General features: G+C 40.6%; 1 protein-coding gene across 25 annotated transcripts in view; it reads right to left on the bottom strand.

The window, feature by feature from the left end:
• ANKS1B (ankyrin repeat and sterile alpha motif domain containing 1B) overlaps positions 1 to 20,450 on the bottom strand; it is a 1,162,364-nt gene that overhangs the window by 74,737 nt on the left and 1,067,177 nt on the right. For 20 of the 25 annotated variants that reach the window (XM_060307139.1, XM_060307138.1, XM_060307130.1 and 17 more), the window contains 2 exons: positions 12,113 to 12,220; positions 9,656 to 9,835 (listed from right to left, as the gene is read on the bottom strand). In XM_060307139.1, coding sequence (XP_060163122.1) covers positions 9,656 to 9,835; positions 12,113 to 12,220 — 288 coding nt within the window. The remainder of the gene's footprint in view (positions 1 to 9,655; positions 9,836 to 12,112; positions 12,221 to 20,450) is intronic. The other 5 variants (XM_060307131.1, XM_060307135.1, XM_060307136.1 and 2 more) reach the window with 1 other exon arrangement.

The following is a 20,450-nucleotide window of genomic DNA, read 5'->3' as shown; positions in this document are numbered from 1 at the left end:
GCCTAAGGCACCACGAAATATCACAAGGTCAATTCCACTAAAACAGTGTTTTTATATATTGTCCGATTTATTATTTATTCAGTTGAAAATAGGATCCTTTCTGTTCATGTTTTAAAAAAAAATCCATGATCTGGTTTTAACTGGAAACATTCTCCTTGGTTAAGTACCAGCACATGATGGGTAGGTGGAGACATCACAGCTTCCCTAGCAAAGACAGTGGAGGTGTTTAGGTCTGATTGCATCAGTCAGAACAAACTCCTGGTCATCTAATGTGCCTCACTGATGGACTTGACAGAGAATGAAAGAATTGAGACTTGTAAGATGAGTATCAAAACGTAAAACCGACTCCATCTGAGTGATTCTCCCACTTCTTCCTATTATTATTTTTTGACTGTGGTACAGGATAGACGGTAACACTTCAATGTTGCCCATAAGACGATAATCATACTGGAATTTCTGGCACCAAAGTTGTCAAGGGGAGAGCATATATATAAACTTAAAAAAAATTTTTTTTTAGTATCCTTATTGGAGTATAATTGATTTACAACGTTGTTAGTTTCTGCTGTATAACAAAGTGAATCAGCTATATGCATACATATATCCCCATAAGCCCTCCCTCTTGAGCCTCTCTCCCACCCTCCCTATCCCACACTTCTAGATGGTCACAAAGCACCGAGCTGATCTCCCCGTACGATGCAGCTGCTTCCCACTAGCTATCTGTTTTACATTTGGTAGTGTATATATGTCAATGCTACTCTCTCACTTCGGCCCAGCTTATCTTTCCCCCTCCCCGTGTCCTCAAGTCCATTCTCTACATCTGCATCTTTATTCCTGTCCTGCCCCTAGGTTCTTCAGAACCTGTTTTTTTTAGATTCCATATATATGTGTTAGCATACGGTATTTATTTTTCTCTTTCTGACTTACTTCACTCTATATGACAAACTCTAGGCCCATCGACCTCGCCACAACTCAATTTCATTTCTCTTTATGGCTGAGTAATATTCCATTGTATATATGTGCCACATCTTCTTTATCCATTCATCTGTCGATGGACACTTAGGTTGCTTCCATGTCCTGGCTATTGTAAATAGAGCTACAATGAACATTGGGGTACATGACTCTTTTTGAATTATGGTTTTCTCAGGGTATATGCCCAGTAGTGGGATTGCTGGGTCATATGGTAGCTTTGTTTTTAGTTCTTTAAGGAACCTCCATACTGTTCTCCATAGTGGCTGTATCAATTTACATTCCCACCAACAGTGCAAGAGGGTTCCCTTTTCTCCACACCCCCTCCAACATTTATTGTTTGTAGATTTTTTGATGATGGCCATTCTGACTGGTGTGCAGTGATACCTCATTGTAGTTTTAATTTGCGTTTCTCTAATGATTAGTGATCTTGAGCATGCTTTCATGTGTTTGCTGGCAATCTGCATATCTTCTTCGGAGAAATGTCTATTTAGGTCTTTTCCCATTTTTGGATTGGGTTGTTTGTTTTTTTGATATTGAGCTGCATGAGCTGCTTCTATATTTTGGAGATTAATCCTTTGTCCGTTGCTTTGTTTGCAAATATTTTCTCCCATTCTGAGGGTTGTCTTTTGGTCTTGTTTATGGTTTCCTTTGCTGTGCAAAAGCTTTTAAGTTTCATTAGGTCCCATTTGTTTATTTCTGTTTTTATTTCCATTTCTCTAGGAGGTGGGTCAAAAAGGATCTTGCTGTGATTTATGTCATAGAGTGTTCTGCCTATGTTTTCCTCTAAGAGTTTTATAGTGTCTGGCCTTACATTTAGGTCTTTAATCCATTTTGAGTTTATTTTTGTATATGGTGTTAGGGAGTGTTCTAATTTCATTCTTTTACATGTAGCTGTCCAGTTTTCCCAGCACCACTTATTCAAGAGGCTGTCTTTTCTCCAATGTATATTTTTGCCTCCTTTATCAAAGATAAGGTGACATACGTGCGTGGGTTTATCTCTGGGTTTTCTATCCTGTTCCATTGATCTATATTTCTGTTTTCATGCCAGTACCATACTGTCTTGATTACTGTAGCTTTGTAGTATAGGGAGAGCATATATTTTGAGAAAAGGCAGTTAACTGTCCACATTAACAAACTAGGTATACAACACATCAGGTTTAAATTCCAAGTATGAAAGCATCTTTTTCCACTTTTGCTTGGCATGATGCCTTTGGGCATAGATGGCTGACAGTCCAGAGTTCCTGGCTTGAAACAGGGCACAGATATCATCAACATCCCAAGTTATCACTGAAGCTGGTGTGTTAGCTTGTCAACTCAACAAGCTGTCACGTCGGAAGCTCCTGATGGAAGAGCTTACTGAATTTATTCTTAACCTTCTTTTTGGGGTTATGTATTATCTGTCTGTGCTTAAGTATTAGAAGCTGCTCTTTAGACCTTCATGGAAAAAATTTTTGAGTCATGGACACGCTGAACTTTTCTGAGCAGTGGTGAGGTGATGAAAATCTAAATTAAAAATTAGTCACTAACTCATGGACATCTGAAAAAATCTAATGTAACTCAGTAATAAAACTTGTTTAGTGGGGGAAAAGTTGCTTTGTAAAATGCTGTTCTTTTCAACACAGTTGTACCATTTTTTGAAGGCTAATTCTGTAAATTCCATAACATGAGAGCAGTGGGTAGAATTTCTAGCAACACCAGGCTTCCTTTCCCAGAGAAAATACAGAAGAATAAATTACTCCCTTCTTTCTCAGAGGCTGGCTTAGTGTTTGCCTCATGGATTTTGGGGCTATCCATGCTTTCTAGTAAACAATTTTGTGTACTTTGTATTTCAAACAAGTTTTAAAGTTCATTTAAGTCAAAAACAATCCTTTCTTTCTCACTTAATGTTTTCTCTTACCATGTTACAATATTAACGTGTTATTACTGTAAGATATCCTCTGCTACATACTTTTGTATGCTGAATTTGCAGAGGACTCTTCCATCTCTCCCCTGCTTTCCCTGGCTTTGTGATCATTTCACAGATCCCTTTTCCATCATGAAAGATGCTCCTTGGCAGCCTTCATATTTATATAATTAAAATAATAAGGAGGAAAATTCCAATTCCATTCTCAATATACATTCTAAGCATGGAAATAATACTGGAACAAAAGAATGGTCTTTATAGAATGCTACAAGCATCTGAGCACTTACCTTTCTAATGTCTTTGGCATTAACTGGCCCTACAATGAATCAGGGACCTTTGAATTAGGGACTGATAGATGATATATCTGAATTGATAGTCATATCATCTATCTATCTATCTATACATTGTGATTTGCAGTTTAGAATATACTTAAACATAAATTATCTGACACACACAAGCCTGCCAGGCAGTCTTTATCCATGATTTAAAGACAAGGAAACCGAAGTTCAGAGAAATCGCATGACTTGGTACAGGTCACACAGCCTGAAAGAAACCAAATCAAAACTCCAACTGAAGATGCTGCTAAGGAAACAGCATCCACTAATTGGAGAAACCCTCATGGGCAAGAACTTCTCTGTATATGCAGTAAACCCCAAAGCTACCTACAAAGCTTTTCACAAACGTGGGAGGAGGGCAGAGTTCTACCAAATGTGCAGGAAGGGTTTCCACTAAGAGGATCAACAAATAAACACTGTAGAAACTCGGAAATGGATTAAAGACCTAAATGTAAGGCCAGATACTATAAAACTCCTAGAGGAAAATATAGGCAGAACACTCTTTGACATAAATCGCAGCAAGATCTTTTTAGATCCATCTCCTAGAGGAATGGAAATAAGAATAAACAAATGAGACCTAATTAAACTTAAAAGCTTTTGCACAGCAAAGAAAACCATAAACAAAACGAAAAGACAACCTACAGAATGGGAGAAAATGTTTACAAATGATGCAACCGACAAGGGATCAGTTTCCAAAATATACAAACAGCTCATACAGCTCAATATCAAAAAAACAAACAATCCAATCAAAAAATGAGCAGAAAACCTAGATAGACATTTCTCTAAAGAAGACATACAGATGGCCAATGGCCACATGAAAAAATGTTCAACATTGCTAATTATTAGAGAAATGCAACTCAAAACTACAATGAGGTATGACTTCACTCCGGTCAGACGGCCAGCATCAAAAAGTCTACAAATAATCTTTTTGGATCTATCTCCTAGAGTAATGAAAATAAAAACAAAAATAAACAAATGAGGCCTAATTAAACTTAAAAGCTTTTGCATAGCAAAGGAAACCATAAACAAAACAAAAAGATAGCCCTCAGAATGGGAGACAATATTTGCAAACAAAGCAACTGACAAGGGATTATCTCCAAAATATATAAACAGCTCATGAAGCTTAATATCAAAAAAACCAATAACCCAATCAAAAAATGGACAAAAAATTTAAATAGACATTTCTCCAAAGAAGACACTCAGATAGCCAAAAAACACATGAAAAAATGCTTCAACATCACTAATTATTAGAGAAATGCAAATCAAAACTACAATGAGGTATCACCTCACATCGGTCAGAATGGCCATCATCAAAAAATCTACACACAATAAATGTTGGAGAGGGTGTGGAGAAAAGGAAACCCTCCTACACTGTTGGTGGGAATGTAAATTGATACAGCCACTACGGAGAACAGTATGGAGGTTCCTTAAAAAACTAAAAACAAAGCTACCATACGACCCAGCAATCCCACTCCTAGGCAAATATCCGGAGAAAACCATAATGCAAAAAGATACGTGCACCCTTATGTTCACAGCAGCACTATTCACAATAGCCAAGACATGAATGCAACCTAAATGTCCATCGACAGATGAATGGATAAAGAAGATGTGGTTATATACATACAATGGAATATTACTCAGCCATAAAAAAGAATGAAATAATGCCATTTGCAGCAACATGGATGGACCTAGAGATTATCCTACTACTACTATTATCCTACTAAGTGAAATAAGCCAGACAGAGAAAGACAAATATCATGATACCAGTTATATGTGGAATCTAAAAAAAAGAGATATCAATGAACTTATTTTCCAAACAGAAACAGACTCATAGTATACCTGAAACTAACATGATATTATAAATTGGCTATACTTCAATAAAATAAAATTTTTTAAATTAAGTATTTTTTTTTAATTAAGTATTTTTTTAAAAAAAGGTTTTATGGTGAGAACCATGAGCTGATTCAGTAAGTTTCCACTAAACAACTAGCAATTTTATCCTCATTCTGCTCACTGTTCCTATGTATGTATAATCTGTTAGAGCATATGGGAAATTAGTATGTATTGAACTGTTACTAAGATATTCTATATCATTTTAAAATAGAAGTAGCCCACCGGGCATCAGGGGCCATAGAACAGGACATGGTCAGGCAGACAGCTTGAGTCCTGGCTCTGCCATGTAGCAGCTGCAAGGCAAAGCACTCACCCAGCTGGGTCCCTTGAGTATAGAAGGGGCTGCTGTGAGGTTTAAATAAGATACTGCACGTGGAAGTTCAGACATGGATGGGGCCATGGCAGGGCTTCTGTGTGGCCCAGTTTCCATTTCTCTTCCTCTAACAGAATCAAAAGAACGACCATTTGTAGAACTAATATAATATGTAAAGTGCTTTCAAATAAAGAAGTAATTGATCTAGTCATACTTATTAAGTAATACTGTTTGGATCAAGATATATTAGACTTTCAACTGAATCAACTTTCTAGTGATTTAGAAGCAATTTAGACAAAGCCTTTCTAGTGCCTGACATATTGCCCCAGGCAAGTTCTCATTTGGTTTCTTTCTGGCTGTGCTACCCCCACCAAGTCACATCATTTCTGTTTCCCAGTCTTTGAAATGTGGATAACGTCTGTTTCTAAGGTTTGTACGCATCAGGTAAGGTAACTGCCTCAGGCAATATTGATATTTCTAATTAGATGAGAGCATTCAAAACACAAGAACTTCTATTGTGTGGGTTTTTTCTTACTGTTTAGGAGTCTTTTTTATTTTGTGAAAATAGAAGTATTATTTCATTTTTCCATAAGTATTTGGTTATAAATAAATGGTTATAAGTTTCACTTTGGGAAACTCCGTTTCCTTTTTTCATAACTTTGGAGAATGTGGTACCTAAACTTTATTAATTCCATTACTCTCATTTATTATTCATTTTAAGGATGTTTTGACTTCTCCTAAATATCACTCAAGAAAATTTCTAAATATTGCAATTAGGTCCTAAATACTGGAAATACTTTTCCTCCTTCTGTTATTATTTTTCATATTTTCACTTACTATCTCATCTCCACAGAACTTGGCCTTAAAAGCTGATCTGCCATGTGCTACACACACATAAATAGTTGTGTAGGATACCTTGTCTGTGCTAAAATGAGATGACAGATGTGACAGTACTTTGGAAATTTAAAAGCAAGCTCTATACGCATTAAGGTATTATTATACAAATGTGAATGCAACATTTATTTATTAGGGATATGGAAATAGGGGAGCCTTTCAGAACTTCTGGGCTGAGTCCAATTTAGAATTATAGGCTAGAAAGCTATGTTTTCAGCATGATAGGCAATCCATTGTTTAGATGTGTTTACATCATTACATTTCATGGTTTCAAAAATCCTATCAGTACTGAACTTGATTTTGTTTCTCACATATTTATTTAAGACAATTTGATGCCACAATATTGCTTACATCAGAATAAAAGCAAACAATAGCCGTACTATTTAAAACCCTCTGGATTCCAAGACAAGTATTTTAAACATCGGTTCGAACTGAAAACAAGTAGTCAAACACTGTGTTACCTTTTAAAAAAATATTTGCTAACGAACAAATTTAATAGGTGGAATGGACATTAAATTTATCTCAATGTAACTTTCAGCATTGGCTTTTCAAGTTAAAGCACTTCCACACGTCTGCTGGGCAAAAGCTATGCTGCTATGAATTACTGCAGCCACCAAGAACTTAAGGTTCCTGGCCTACGGCTAGAATTCCAAATCACTCTTCTGGGGGCGCAGGTAAACGTGAAGCAGTAAAGGGGTTTCTGAGAACAAGAATTTGTCCAGGTGATTTTCTTTTAATTGTGTTTTCCTTTCTTTTAGTAAGTAAGTAAGAAAGCCTGAAGGTGGACTTAGGCCTTTTAGTGGGAAACAGACTGGTTAGGCATGCGTTACCCAACCTCAAGTAAGCCCCTTGGGAGAAACCCCTTGGGAAGGAACCTCAGGGACTGAGCTCCAGGTGGGAAGGAGGTGTAACTAGCTGCTTGCTTACAGGAATTTAATTGCTAAAAATTGCTAATTCAAGCCCTTAGGAAGAAGACTTGAATTCAGCTTTACTGGCTAAGGGCATAACATTGGGGAAGACGTGGTCTAGAGACAGTTTGATGGGTTCTAAAAAAAAAAAAAAGCGAACGGATTTCAAAAATTATTACAGCAAATGACCAGAAGCAGAAAAATAAGAAAAAACATCAATTGGGTGGCTGAGTGGTGAAAAAGTCACATAAATAAAACTGTTCAGCAACAAAATTACCAAGTATTTCATATTTTGACAGGTTAAAGCTTTGAAATGGTTCTATTTTTTAAAAGGTACCCATTCGTTTCTCCACGATTTCTGGCATTTCTAGACTGAGAAAGTCTCAACAAATAAAAAACTGCAATTAACACAGCCTAAAGAGCTGCAATCCCAGAATCCCTTTTTCTTATCGATTGGATTCCTGTAGTGCCATCTCCTATTTATTCTGCAGCAAAAGTGCTGTATTGAGCAGTGGGATGTTAGAAAGCTTCTAATAAGCTCCTGGCTGCTGATGGAGGCCTAGGTCTCCATCAGTCATCCGATCATTGTGAACAGTACACAGGAGGGAAATAAGCACATTCACACAGACCTCCCATAGCTCCCAACTCATCCACTGCTTACCTCATTTCTCTTTGTGCATTTTGGCCTTTCTCACCTGGCCAGATAAAAGTTCATTCAATTTTCTCAAGGGCAAGGCAATTCCAGAAAGGGATGCATTCTGATTGGAATGACAAGAGAAAGATCTAGGCTCTTCAGACGGTAATACTGCCCCTAGGTTGTGAATCTCACAAAGATCATAAGGGAGCAATTGCTAGATTACTTCTGATGTGCATACTCAGGCCAAAGAGTAATTAATTTCCTCTCTGAAAAAAACTGCACTGTGTGGAGAACTCGCATAAATTACATAAGCAGTTCAGACAGGTGATTCTGTTCCTGAATTTGGCACAGGCAGTAACAGATAATGCTTGTTAATGGATGCTCCGCCCTTACTCAGGGAAGAAAAGGGTCCAGGAAAGACCCAGTTTGCATTAATACATAAAGACTACATGGTTCAAGGTTAAAACAAACCATGTCTCTGAAAGACTGTCATTAGAGAAATGTAACCACATATGTGATCCACAGATACTAACAAATAGCAGGAAATGTATGAACATCTTGGGGAAAAAAGCTTTTAGATTCTTTATTTAAAAAAAGCATCAGTGAAAACAGTAATAAGGATTAAAAGACAATACTTAACAAGAGAGAGAGGGAAAATTATTCTTTTCTTGTCTCTCCCACATTTTCCACCTCCCTTCAATAAAAGATTCTCCATAATCCCAACATTGCTATTCTTTGCACAAAGAACCCTGAGAACAATTTGATATTGAGCAAGTTGAAAGGAGACACAATATCTCAGACCCCTTCTCTCCAGGGCATATGCAGGCAGAAGAGCCATGGCTTCCAGAACATTCTCTTCACATTTTTCTTTCGTGAGCGGCAAGCACTGAATGTTTACCAAAGGCTTTAAAAAAAACAGTATCTCACCGAACAGTTGAGGAAAATATTTAACAACCAAGGCAACGCAATTGCAGTCAAATTTTCACCTCAAGATTGGCATCTTAGGTGTGGGAGGCAGAGAAGCCTCTCAACGCTCAGTCTGAACCTAGAATGAGGATGAAAAGGGTTGATTCTGCCAACAGCTGTCAACAAATGCATAGCTGTGAGCCTCGGGATGACACTGCAGAGCTAGCTGCCCATCTGAATGTGCTTTAGGAAGAGCACCACTATTTGGTCATGGCTGACCTGAGTTCCTGAGCAGCAACCTGCGGACAGGAGAAACACGGACATCCATACCCAAAACATGGAAAGGTCTGAACAGGACAGACCTCTCTCTTCAGTTGTCTGTGTCAGGCAGCAGCATCATTTTCAACCACTCGAGGTGACAGCATGAGATGGATGCAACTAGTCCCCATTGTACAATTCTACACAAATGTGTAAACTTGGAAGAAAATGAACCACACTTCTCGGAGTTAATACTCCCCCACCCCCAACTTTTGCCCTGTCATCTGACCAATTTACATTCTATAATCTAGACTTTTATGATTTAGTTTTTCATTATGATTTGATTCTTACACAGTATTACTCCCTTTAGGGCAAAGACTTTCTGGGTGCAAAGAGATCAGACATAACTTCTTCAGTAAAGAAATGGATAACAGGGATCTGTGTACACATTCCATTCCCAGAAAGGTCCATTTCATTCTAGTTCAACTGAGCAGAGAACGAAAGTCATGGCATAAAATGGTAGAATTCCAGTTACGTTGTGCACAGTAGGCATCCATTGTAAGCAACTGTTCAAAACTGGAATGCATCGCTTGATGTGGGTGAAAGACAAAAACAGCACAGACGCTTCAAACACCTTACCTGGGCCATCTGCCTCTCCAGTTTTGATCGGGGAATATCATCAAAGTAGTTTTCATTTCTTCTCCTCCTTGCATCGCCCTGCATGATAATGTGAGGAACGTCTAGGGAGCCACCAGTGGTGTAAGTGCTTTGGCTAAGTGATGGAGACAACTGAGGAGGAGTGTGATTACCACTGGGTTCCTGAATGGAAATACATCATGAAATAAATACCATGTTCTTGTGGCTGACCTCTGGTTTCAAAACTGTGAAATACTGACAAGATACACTGCGGGGGTGGGGAGTCATTTCTGAATCAACTGCCAAGGAATCGATGACATTCTACCATTTTATTAAAGGCACAATCAATACCTCCCCACTAAGCATTTCAGGTTGAAGGTTTACAATATCAACAATCAGGCTCTGTTTTCTTAAGCCAGCACCATGGATGATCCCAGGAGAGAGGCACACCTATGTTGGGCACCCCTGACACTATCACTTGTGTTTACAAGGGAAGGCACCGTGTCTCTATGTGGACAGAGGGGCCTCACCATGGTAGATGCCATGACAAGAAAGCTAAAGTGGGACCTCATGGGTGTTGATCCTCCATCAGCGAGTGGCCTGGCAATCCCTGCCAGGAAGAGGACACTATGGAAACGGCATGTCACACGCACAGACTGCAGAGCAATGCACGTAATGACAGAGGATGGGCTTCAATGGCAGAGAGAACTGGGGGAAACTGGTCAGGAAGTAAGATAGGGGCTTCCCTGGTGGAGCAGTGGTTGAGAGTCCGCCTGCCGATGCAGGGGACATGGGTTCGTGCCCTGGTCCGGGAAGATCCCACATGCCGTGGAGCGGCTGGGCCCGTGAGCCATGGCCGCTGAGCCTGTGCATCTGGAGCCTGTGCTCCGCAACGGGAGAGGCCACAACAGTGAGAGGCCCGTGTACCGCAAAAAAAAAAAAAAAAAAAAAAAAAGAAGTAAGATAAAGGGGGGAAGACAGCTGGGCTCTGATGTGTGCAAGTAAGTGGAGGATTGGATCGTGCCGATTCTCCAGGCTACTTCTCCCCAAGATGTGCTGGACCTCCTATGATGGATTAAGGTCCTACACTTTTTCTCGGGAACTTCTGTCTTTGCTTTGTCTGTTTCCCTAAATCTCTTCCAGGGAGCCAGAGGGAGAGGTTCAGCAGAGGAAGGAAAGACAGTAGGGTAAGTAGCAGGGAATTGCTCCTCAAGAGGGTCATTTTAGGATGGTTACACTGATGGTGCCTATATCTTTCTCCTCTTTTGTGTAGCAAAACAAAGGCAAAACGATAATGCCTTTCTAGCCTTATTTTCCCCCAATTTATTTGAGGCTTTTCTTACTGAGGGAGAAATAGGTCCTCTTCTATCTTCACTACTCCCTAAGCCTTCACTAGCCTCCAGATAAACCAGTGTATTCCAACTGCCCCAATCGTCAGTTTTCCTCATGGCCCTCCTGGAGCCAATTCTCTTGCATTTCCTGAAGCCTTTGTGTATTTTCTTTTCCTTTAAAACTGAATCAGCTTTAAAATCTTAACAGCTCCTCTCCTGCTCGATCCTCTGTGATACTGACAGTAGTTACTGTTTGCTGAAGTCCACTGATAAGAGGCATTCGACTGCATTTCATCGCTGGCAGTGACATCTAAGTGCTACTTTTGTGTTCGTTTATTATCACTACCCTTTCTGACACTTGCAGAAAAGGAATGAGAAGCAAGCAAGTGCAGGACTCAATAAAGAGAACAGAGTTGGAACTCTCCAACTGGTCATGGTGACCCTGCCTTTATGATAAATTTTTGAAACGTTTCTACAGGCCTCATGAACACCAGCGACCACTGGCTACTCCTTCCGCTGCCATTCTGCCTGGCAATCTTCTCTCTCTCTGTCTCCTTCCCTCTGCTCTTTCTTGCCTTCCTTCCTCTCCCACTTTATTTCTCTCTTCCTCCTAGTTTTTCTACCCCATAATTCTAAAATACAGCTGAAACAGTTTACTAAATAAAGTTCTAGATTCTCTGCTCTTAATTTTTGAAGTGGGCAAAGTTGAAAAATTTTCACTTCTTAAAAAACAGAAGACCCTAAGGTTAATTTTAAATTGATCTTTTACTTAACTCTGGTCCTCATCGATTTTCTACCTGTGGGTTTGAGGAGTTTGACAGAAAACTCATTTCTTCTCTTGGTGTAGAGGGGTGTGTGGGATGCGGGGTAGCGGAGAGGTTCTTTAAAGGTGGTGGTTTTTCAGATGTTAATTTAAATCTCAAAAATATATATTTAACCAACCGAGAAAAACAAATCTTGTCGTAGAAAACACTATCAAAGGCGAGATAGTTTTTTATACAGGCGAGGTAGGCTACATGGAAAACAGCCTGTACTTCCTGACCCACTGCTTCAATCATTTTTATTTTATTGCACAAAATAATTTTCGAGGATAAGAGTGGAGGACAAAACAAGTATGCTGGGTACTTACCCTGAGGGTGATGGACCGAGGGGGCTTCTGTGGTGGGTCGTCGTGCAGCCTGTCTCCTAGAGATGCCAAGATACGTTTCCTGTGGCCAATCAAATTGATTTTTAAAACCTGAAAAGACATATATTTGGGTTAAATATTTCACTTGAGAAAAATAATTTTTACATGTCCTAAAAGATAAAGGAGCGGAAAGAGATTTGTGCAAAGTTACCTCTGCACCGGGAGAGATGTGGTGTGAAATCAGTGTGTCCCCTCGGATCCAGAGAGAGAGGAACAGAATGGCAAGGCAGTGTGGGTAGGAAGAGAAAGCAGGACAGTGCTGCCACTCAGGCTGCCCTAGGGTCTAACTCTCTACCAAGCAGCCACAGGACCCTTCCAAAGTAGAAGTCAAGCCTCGTCCCTCTAATAGCTTCCTACGGCTCAGAATAAAATCTGAGTCCTGAGCTGTCCTCAAGTTCCAACAAGGCTGCCTGCCCTCTGTCTTTCTCTGTGTCCCCTCCTCTCTCCCCTCCAGCCTTCTCTGTTCTTTGAACATTCCACACTCATTCTGGCCTTGGGGCCTCCACCCTTGTTTCTCCATCTGCCTGGAATGTTCCCCAGCAATTTTCAAATGACACCTTCTCATCCCTTTGGACGTTGTTTAAGTGTTATCTGTCTTCTCACAAAGGCCCTTCCCATCTCCTCTCTAAAAGAACGGAGCCCTCACCCCGTCACACTCTACCCTGTGATCCTCTTCGTATAATTCTCTGAAATAACTTTATTTGCAGGTTTAGTGTTTGTGTAGCCCTCTCCCCCAGGTAAGCTTCCAGACAGCAGGTATATCTTTATCATTACTATTTCCCAAACACCTAAACCAATGTTTGAAATAGTGGGGGCTCAATGAATATGAAAGAATGAATGTTAATACAGATGAAAGTAGCAAAGTAGGATTAGAATCAAGTACTGCCTGACCAGAGACTCCCCAGGATGGGATTTTTGAATCTGACAGGGCTGCAAAGGGCATAGTGTAGAAGAGATAACAAAGGAAACCAAGCCTTGCAGACAGCCTCTGTCCTCAGCCCTCCCCAGAGCTTTACAAATGTTACTCTTTCCTTCATCCCAACATTCCTAACTGGAAGGTGTTCTTCTTGCTTTACAGAGGAGGAGATCGAGGTTCAGAGCGGTTAAGTAGCCCACCTAAGAGCTAGTATGTGGTGGCTCTGGGATTTGAATATGGTTTGCCTGACTCCAAAACTTGTTTTACGCCAAGGCAAACAGCAAAGTTTGGGCATATCTCCAAATATTACTGACTTTTTTAAAACAACAAATTATAAATCCATTCATAAGAAATATATTCACCTCTTTCTGCACAAGTGTAGTACCAGGATAGAACAACCCTTGTTGGATAACTAGTTCCCAAAGTAAATGACCCATTGTGAAAATGATTTTTTTTTTAAATTTCTCTTTTCAAGTTTTAAGGGGTTGAAGTGGGCATTTCCTTGGCACTCATCCTGTGCTACCTTGAACTATTATTGGCCTATTTGTCAGTTAGCCTATTGGCCTTTCTGCCTAATCTGATTTCAATTTTAAACTAGCATGATGCTCTATTCCTTTTATTTATTTTTTAATTAAAACTTTATTTTTAAATTCATTAACTTGGGATGTCTGGTTTTAATTAATAGTAATCTCTTTTATTTATTTATTTATTTTTATATTTATTTTTGGCTGTGTTAGGTCTTCGTTTCTGTGAGAGGGCTTTCTCTAGTTGTGGCAAGTGGGGGCCACTCTTCATCGCGGTGCACAGGCCTCTTCACTATCGCGGCTTCTCGTTGCGGAGCACAGGCTCCAGACACACAGGCTCCAGACACACAGGCTCAGTAGTTGTGGTTCACGGGCCTAGTTGCTCCACGGCATGTGGGATCTTCCCAGACCAGGGCTCGAACCCGTGTCCCCTGCATTAGCAGGCAGATTCTCAACCACTGCACCACCAGGGAAGCCCCCAAATTTATTTTTAATTTCTAATTTAATTTTTATTTTATATTTGAGTATAGCTGATTTACAATGTTGTGTTAGTTTCAGGTGTACAGCAAAGTGATTCAGTTATACATATACATATATCCATTCTTTTTCAGATTCTTTTCCCATATAGGTTATTACAGAATATTGAGTAGAGTTCCCTGTGCTATACAGTAGGTCCCTGATGGTTGTCTATTTTATATATAGTAGTGTGTATATGTTAATCCCAAACTCCTAATTTATCCCTAACCCCACCATGTTTCCTCTCTGATAAACACAAATTTGCTCTATTCCTTTTATACTCACTCTCTGACCCATGTCTGTCGAAGATGGGGATGGTAAATGTTAATCAGCGTGTGTCTACCTGCACCACATCCCTCTGATTTTATAAACCTTCATCTTCCCAGGCTGATAAATCCTCTCATCTTTGCAGGTTGTTTTCATAAAGCAGTCCTTTTAGTCCACTCTCTCTGTACCTTCTCCTCCTGTATTCCAAATGCTTCAGGTCTGCTGAACACATTACTCACAACATTCCAGGTATAAGTGAACCATGGCCTTACGAGTGGGCTACTATTTCCTGCTTTTAATGCCCCTTTAAAAGTGCCCTTTCTAAGCACTCCTGATTTTGGGCTGGCTTTTTAGCTGCAGTAGGAATAACGAGGCACAAAAATATACACTGACTGTAAAACCTCTTCATTTTGTTATAGCTGATAGTTGAAAGCCCTTTAATCTTGGAAGGATGGTTTGAATGATTTCTCCCTACATTCCTTATCTTACAGTTGTCCATGCAGAAGCCCATCTGCCATCTTTCTGCCCACTCATGTAACCCTGTGTTATCCTTCTATGTGCATATTAGCCAGCTTGGCATTTCACTACCCAGAGGAGCTTAGTAGTTCTTGCAAATTTGGGAATTTCACCATATACTCCTTTTTTCAGGTGATTTACAAATATGCTAAGTGTGGTCCGCGGGCTGATTACTTGAAGGCAATACTGTTCATACAATCCAGAGAAATACCCTTATATTCTTTCATTGTTTCTTCTTTTTTTAAGCATCAAGATCAAAGAATTCCTCCATTTCAGAAAATTACAACATTAACCTTTTCAAGTGTATCTGCAAGACTAAAAACCACTACATTTTCTTATTCCCTTTTATTCTTATTCTCAATTACTTTGCCAAAGCTTCTGTTAGATATAAATTCCTCCCCCCAAATCTCCACTGCCTTTCTCTCAGTAGGGAATTGAACCTGATGCTGATGGTGCTGCCTTGGGCCCCTAAAACCTGCTAAGAAATGTTTGGGTTTTTTTTAAAGATATACGTTTTTAAGATTTATTATTTATTTATTATTTATTTTTGGCCGCATCAGGTCTTAGTTGCGGCACGTGCGATCTTCGTTGAGGCATGTAGAATCTTCCGTTGCAGCGCGCAGGCTTCTCTCTAGTTGTGGTGTGTGGGTTTTCTCTTCTCTAGTTGTGGCGCGTGGGCTCCAGGGCACGTGGGCTCTGTAGTTGTGGTGCATGGGTTCCAGAGCGCGTGGGCCCTGTAGTTTGCGGCATGCAGGCTCTCTAGCTGAGGCGCGCAAGCTCAGTAGCTGTGGTGCGTGGGCTTAGTTGCCCCGTGGCATGTGGGAACCTAGTTCCCCGACCAGGGATTGAACCCGCGTCCCTTGCATTTTTTTTTTTTTTGTGGTACGCGGGTCTCTCACCGTTGTGGCCTCTCCCGCTGTGGAGCACAGGCTCTGTACGCGCAGGCTCAGCGGCCATGGCTCACGGGCCCAGCCGCTCCGCGGCATGTGGGATCTTCCCGGACTGGGGCACGAACCCGTGTCCCCTGCATCGGCAGGCAGACTCTCAACCACTGCGCCACCAGGGAAGCCCTACATCCCCTGCATTTTAAGGCGGATTCTTTACCACTGGACCACCAAGGAAGTCCCAAGAAATGTTTTTTTTTTTTTATGTTGGGGGTAGGAGTTTATTATTTATTTATTTTTGCTGTGTTGGGTCTTTGTTTCTGTGCAAGGGCTTTCTCTAGTTGTGGCAAGTGGGGGCCACTCTTCATTGCGGTGCGTGGGGCTCTCACTATCGCGGCCTCTCTTGCTGCAGAGCACAGGCTCTAGATGCGCAGGCTCGGTAGTTGTGGCTCACGGGCCTAGTTGCTCCGCAGCATGTGGGATCCTCCCAGACCAGGGCTCGAACCCGTGTCCCCTGCATTAGCAGGCAGATTCTCAACCACTGCGCCACCAGGGAAGCCGCCAAGAAATGTTTTTATAGCAATAAAGCCATTCAAAATTATTTTGACAAAAAACTGACACTAAATAACAAATAACTGTGATAGAATTGAGTTGGCATAACTTCCATTGCTGCTTTTGGTTTACTCTCTGACAGCTCAGTTTTGGGCAAGTTACCTGATTCCTTTGATCCCAGTTTTCTTGCCTATAAAATAAGGAAGTTAATGCCAATCTCAAATGTTGTTGGAAAGATGAAGAGTGAAACTGTGAGAATAATCAGCACGGTGCCAGCACATAGAAGACACAATCTCACGGTGTGCTCATTCCAGCTAGTGGTCTCTAAGGATGCAAGGAAATCTGACCTGCAAAAACAGGGACTTGGTCATTTTCATAAAGTTAAAGATGTCAAACAAATATGCTGGTGCCTTGCATCATGAGATGTGGTTAAGCTTGGAAAAACCCTCATTGAAGTGACATGTACTGGTAGTAATGGGTCTGGTTTCTAGCTATTACTTTAATATCAGACCTAATCTAAAAGAATGCATCCTATTCTCCCATCCCACCATTCAATCTCCAATAGGAGGTAAGCTGAGGCCCTCCTCCACACTAAGCTCCATTGATGCCTCCTCCACACAACTAGCCCGAAGAGGGAAACAGACAGATGGGTGGACAGAATGAACAAATTAACACAGAGTGATGGTTCATGTCAAGAACGCCTGGGTAACTCTCCTTCTATATTAGAAATGATCCTTTTTTTTTTTTAATTTATATTTTGGCTGTGTTGGGTTTTCACTGCTGCGCGCGGGCTTTCTCTAGTTGTAGTCAGCGGGGGCTACTCTTCGTTGCAGTGCGCAGGCTTCTCATTGTGGTGGCTTCTCTTGTTGCGGAGCATGGGCTCTAGGCGCACGGGCTTCAGTAGTTGTGGCATGCAGGCTCAGTAGTTGTGGCTCGCGGGCTCTAGAGCGTAGGCTCAGTAGTTGTGGTGCACGGGCTTAGTTGCTTGGGGCATGTGGGATCTTCCCGGACCAGGGCTCGAACCCGTGTCCCCTGCATTGGCAGGCAGATTCTTACCCACTGCGCCACCAGGGAAGTCCAGAAATGATCCCATATTACAGAAGATACTGATGATTACATTTATTGAACATCTGCTATGTTCCAGGTGTGCCAGAAACTGTTCCAAGTGTACTATATATGTGTAAATATCTCATTTGATTCTTATAACAGTATCATTCCCATTTTAGAGATAACAAACCTGAGACTTAGAAATACTGAGTAATTTGTTGAAGGTCTCACTGCTAACAGGTATCCTGTCTGGGATCTGCACCTGATTCTTAACCTGCTCTTTAGCACTCACCACACTCTTCTTCTTGCTATCAACCTCTATACTGTTTGGTCTTAGCTACACTATTAGTTACACATTATGATGCTTCTTAAGATGGTGATTTTTATTTTGAGTTATCATGTTCAAAACATTTATACTGGGTCTCGATCATCTGAAAACATTAAAATAATACAGTTTCAGTTTTGGACAAGGCTCAAGGCAGGGTTAAAGCTTCAAGCCAAAAGAGCTCAGGTGGGTGTACCTTACAGAATTCCTCATGAAATGCATATATACACAAAGGACAAGAAGTCCTCATGAACCTAAGATTCAATTCAAGTTGACTAATGTTAGAGAGGTAGGGAGGGTGACATTTGGCTTCAAAACTCCAAAGTTGACAGTAAGAAATCCAATTGGCAAAACAACGGGAAGACTATTCCAAAGAAAGATAGTCATTATGGAAAACTTAAGTCCAAAGGCAGCTGGGTTTGCCTTGAGTGAGAACAGCTTAACATCTGATCATCGTTGTAAGCAGATAGGGAAATAGTGAGATCCTGCCACCCCAGGCACCATAATTCATGAGCAGTCAGTCTGTAAACCTTCAGTTTTCAAAAAGCTGGAGCAATAGTTACTGTGGTAGAAAAGAATTCTGTATGGTTTTCATCACTGCTTGGGTGAAAAGTTAACTGCATGTAAAAGGAAGGAACCCCATCAGAGTAAAAGGAAAAGTAATGGCAACCTACTGAGGATTTAGCTATTCCAAGATATTGAGCCAATTCTGCTCAATTCAAAAAACAATATTGAACAAACACATGAAAGGATGTTCAACATCACTAATCATTAGAGAAATGCAAATCAAAACTACAATGAGGTATCATCTCACACCAGTCAGAATGGCCATCATCAAAAAGTCTACAAACAATAAATGCTGGAGAGGGTATGGAGAACAGGGAACTCTCTTGCACTGTTGGTAGCAATGTAAATTGATACAGCCACTATGGAGAACAGTATGGAGGTTCCTTAAAAAACTAAAAATAGAACTACCATATGACCCAGCAATCCCACTACTGGGCATATACCCTGAGAAAACCATAATTCAAAAAGAGTCATGTACCACAATGTTCATTGCAGCTCTATTTACAATAGCCAGGACATGGAAGCAACCTAAGTGTCGACAGAAGAATGGGTAAAGAAGATGTGGCACATATATACAATGGAATATTACTCAGCCATAAAAAGAAACGAAATTGAGTTATTTGTAGTGAGGTGGATGGACCTAGAGACTGTCATACAGAGTGAAGTAAGTCAGAAAGAGAAAAATAAATACCGTATGCTAACACATATATATGGAATCTAAAAAAAAAAAAAGGTTCTGAAGAACCTAGGGGCAGGACAGGAATAAAGATGCAGACGTAGAGAATGGACTTGAGGACACGGGAAGGGGTAAGGGTAAGCTGGGATGAAGTGAGAGAGTGGCATGGACTTATATATACTACCACATGTGTGGGAAGCAGCCACGTAGCACAGGGAGATCAGCTCGGTGCTTTGTCATCACCTAGAGGGGTGGGGTAGGGAGGGTGGGAGGGAGACACAAGAGGGAGGAGATATGGGGATATATGTATATGTATAGCTGATTCACTTTGTTATAAAGCAGAAACTAACACACCATTGTAAAGCAATTATACTCCAATAAAGATGCTAAAACAAACAAACAAACAAAAAAACCAATACCAAGTTTCTGCCACAAATTATTTGGTGGATTCAAAGAGGAAACACAGAGAAACTGGGCATAAAAACTACACAGCCAAACTATTAACTAAGAATAAATTATTGGGCTTCCCTGGTGGCGCAGTGGTTGAGAGTCCGCCTGCTGATGCAGGGGATGCGGGTTCGTGCCCCGGTCTGGGAGGATCCCACATGCCGCGGAGCGGCTGGGCCCGTGAGCCATGGCCGCTGAGCCTGCGCGTCCGGAGCCTGTGCTCTGCAACGGGAGAGGCCACAACAGTGAGAGGCCCGCGTACCGCAAAAAAAAAAAAAAAAAAAAAAGAATAAATTATTATACATATGAGGATAAGAAAGTGGTTCCAACTGCTGAGTTCCAATGGGTAAAAAATTAAAGTTAGTGCATGTTTTCTTAATGGTTTTTATTACAACTATCATGAGAAATGTGGGTTAAAGGGAAGGAATTGAAACAACACAGGCCTGCTGCATATTGGTATTCACTCATCAGAGTAGTAGCTGCCTCTGGGAATCTTCTCCAGTATCAATTAAAGAAGACAACTTCAGAAACCCCTTTGCACACCCTGGCAATAGGTGAATAACTGTGCTGAGTGACAATGCTATAGTATTATATCACTGTCATTTATGTTTCTGGGTTTAGCTGTGGGAATTCTGCTAGACAATATCATGACATTACCCTCACACTGAATAGGTCACATCAGAATATATGTCACAGCAAACTGGAAGTCAGGGTACCTAGACTTCTTTTTCTTCCCTCTTTAAATTTAATGTGACATAAATTAAACATGTTTTTCTCTTTTTAAAAATTAATGTTTTGATTATAATAACAATACTGTGTTCCCATTATAGAGACAGGAAATACAGAAAAACAAATAAGAGGATGAGCTATCCTAGGCTCTTAGTGTTTAGGTACATTTCCTTTCATTTTGTCCCCATGATTATGTGTTGCGGTTGTCATAATGTAAGTACAATTTTTACTGTAATTTTTTTCACTCAATATTAAACCTAAAGAACTTTCCTACTTATACTACCCTCAGCAGGCATTTAAAGTAACTCCATGTTA

The sequence above is a fragment of the Globicephala melas genome, chromosome 10, assembly GCF_963455315.2.
Source record: "Globicephala melas chromosome 10, mGloMel1.2, whole genome shotgun sequence".
Taxonomy (NCBI): Eukaryota; Metazoa; Chordata; class Mammalia; order Artiodactyla; family Delphinidae; genus Globicephala; species Globicephala melas.
The sequence above is the reverse complement of the archived record's forward strand: the minus strand, read 5'-3'. Positions and strand labels throughout refer to the sequence as shown.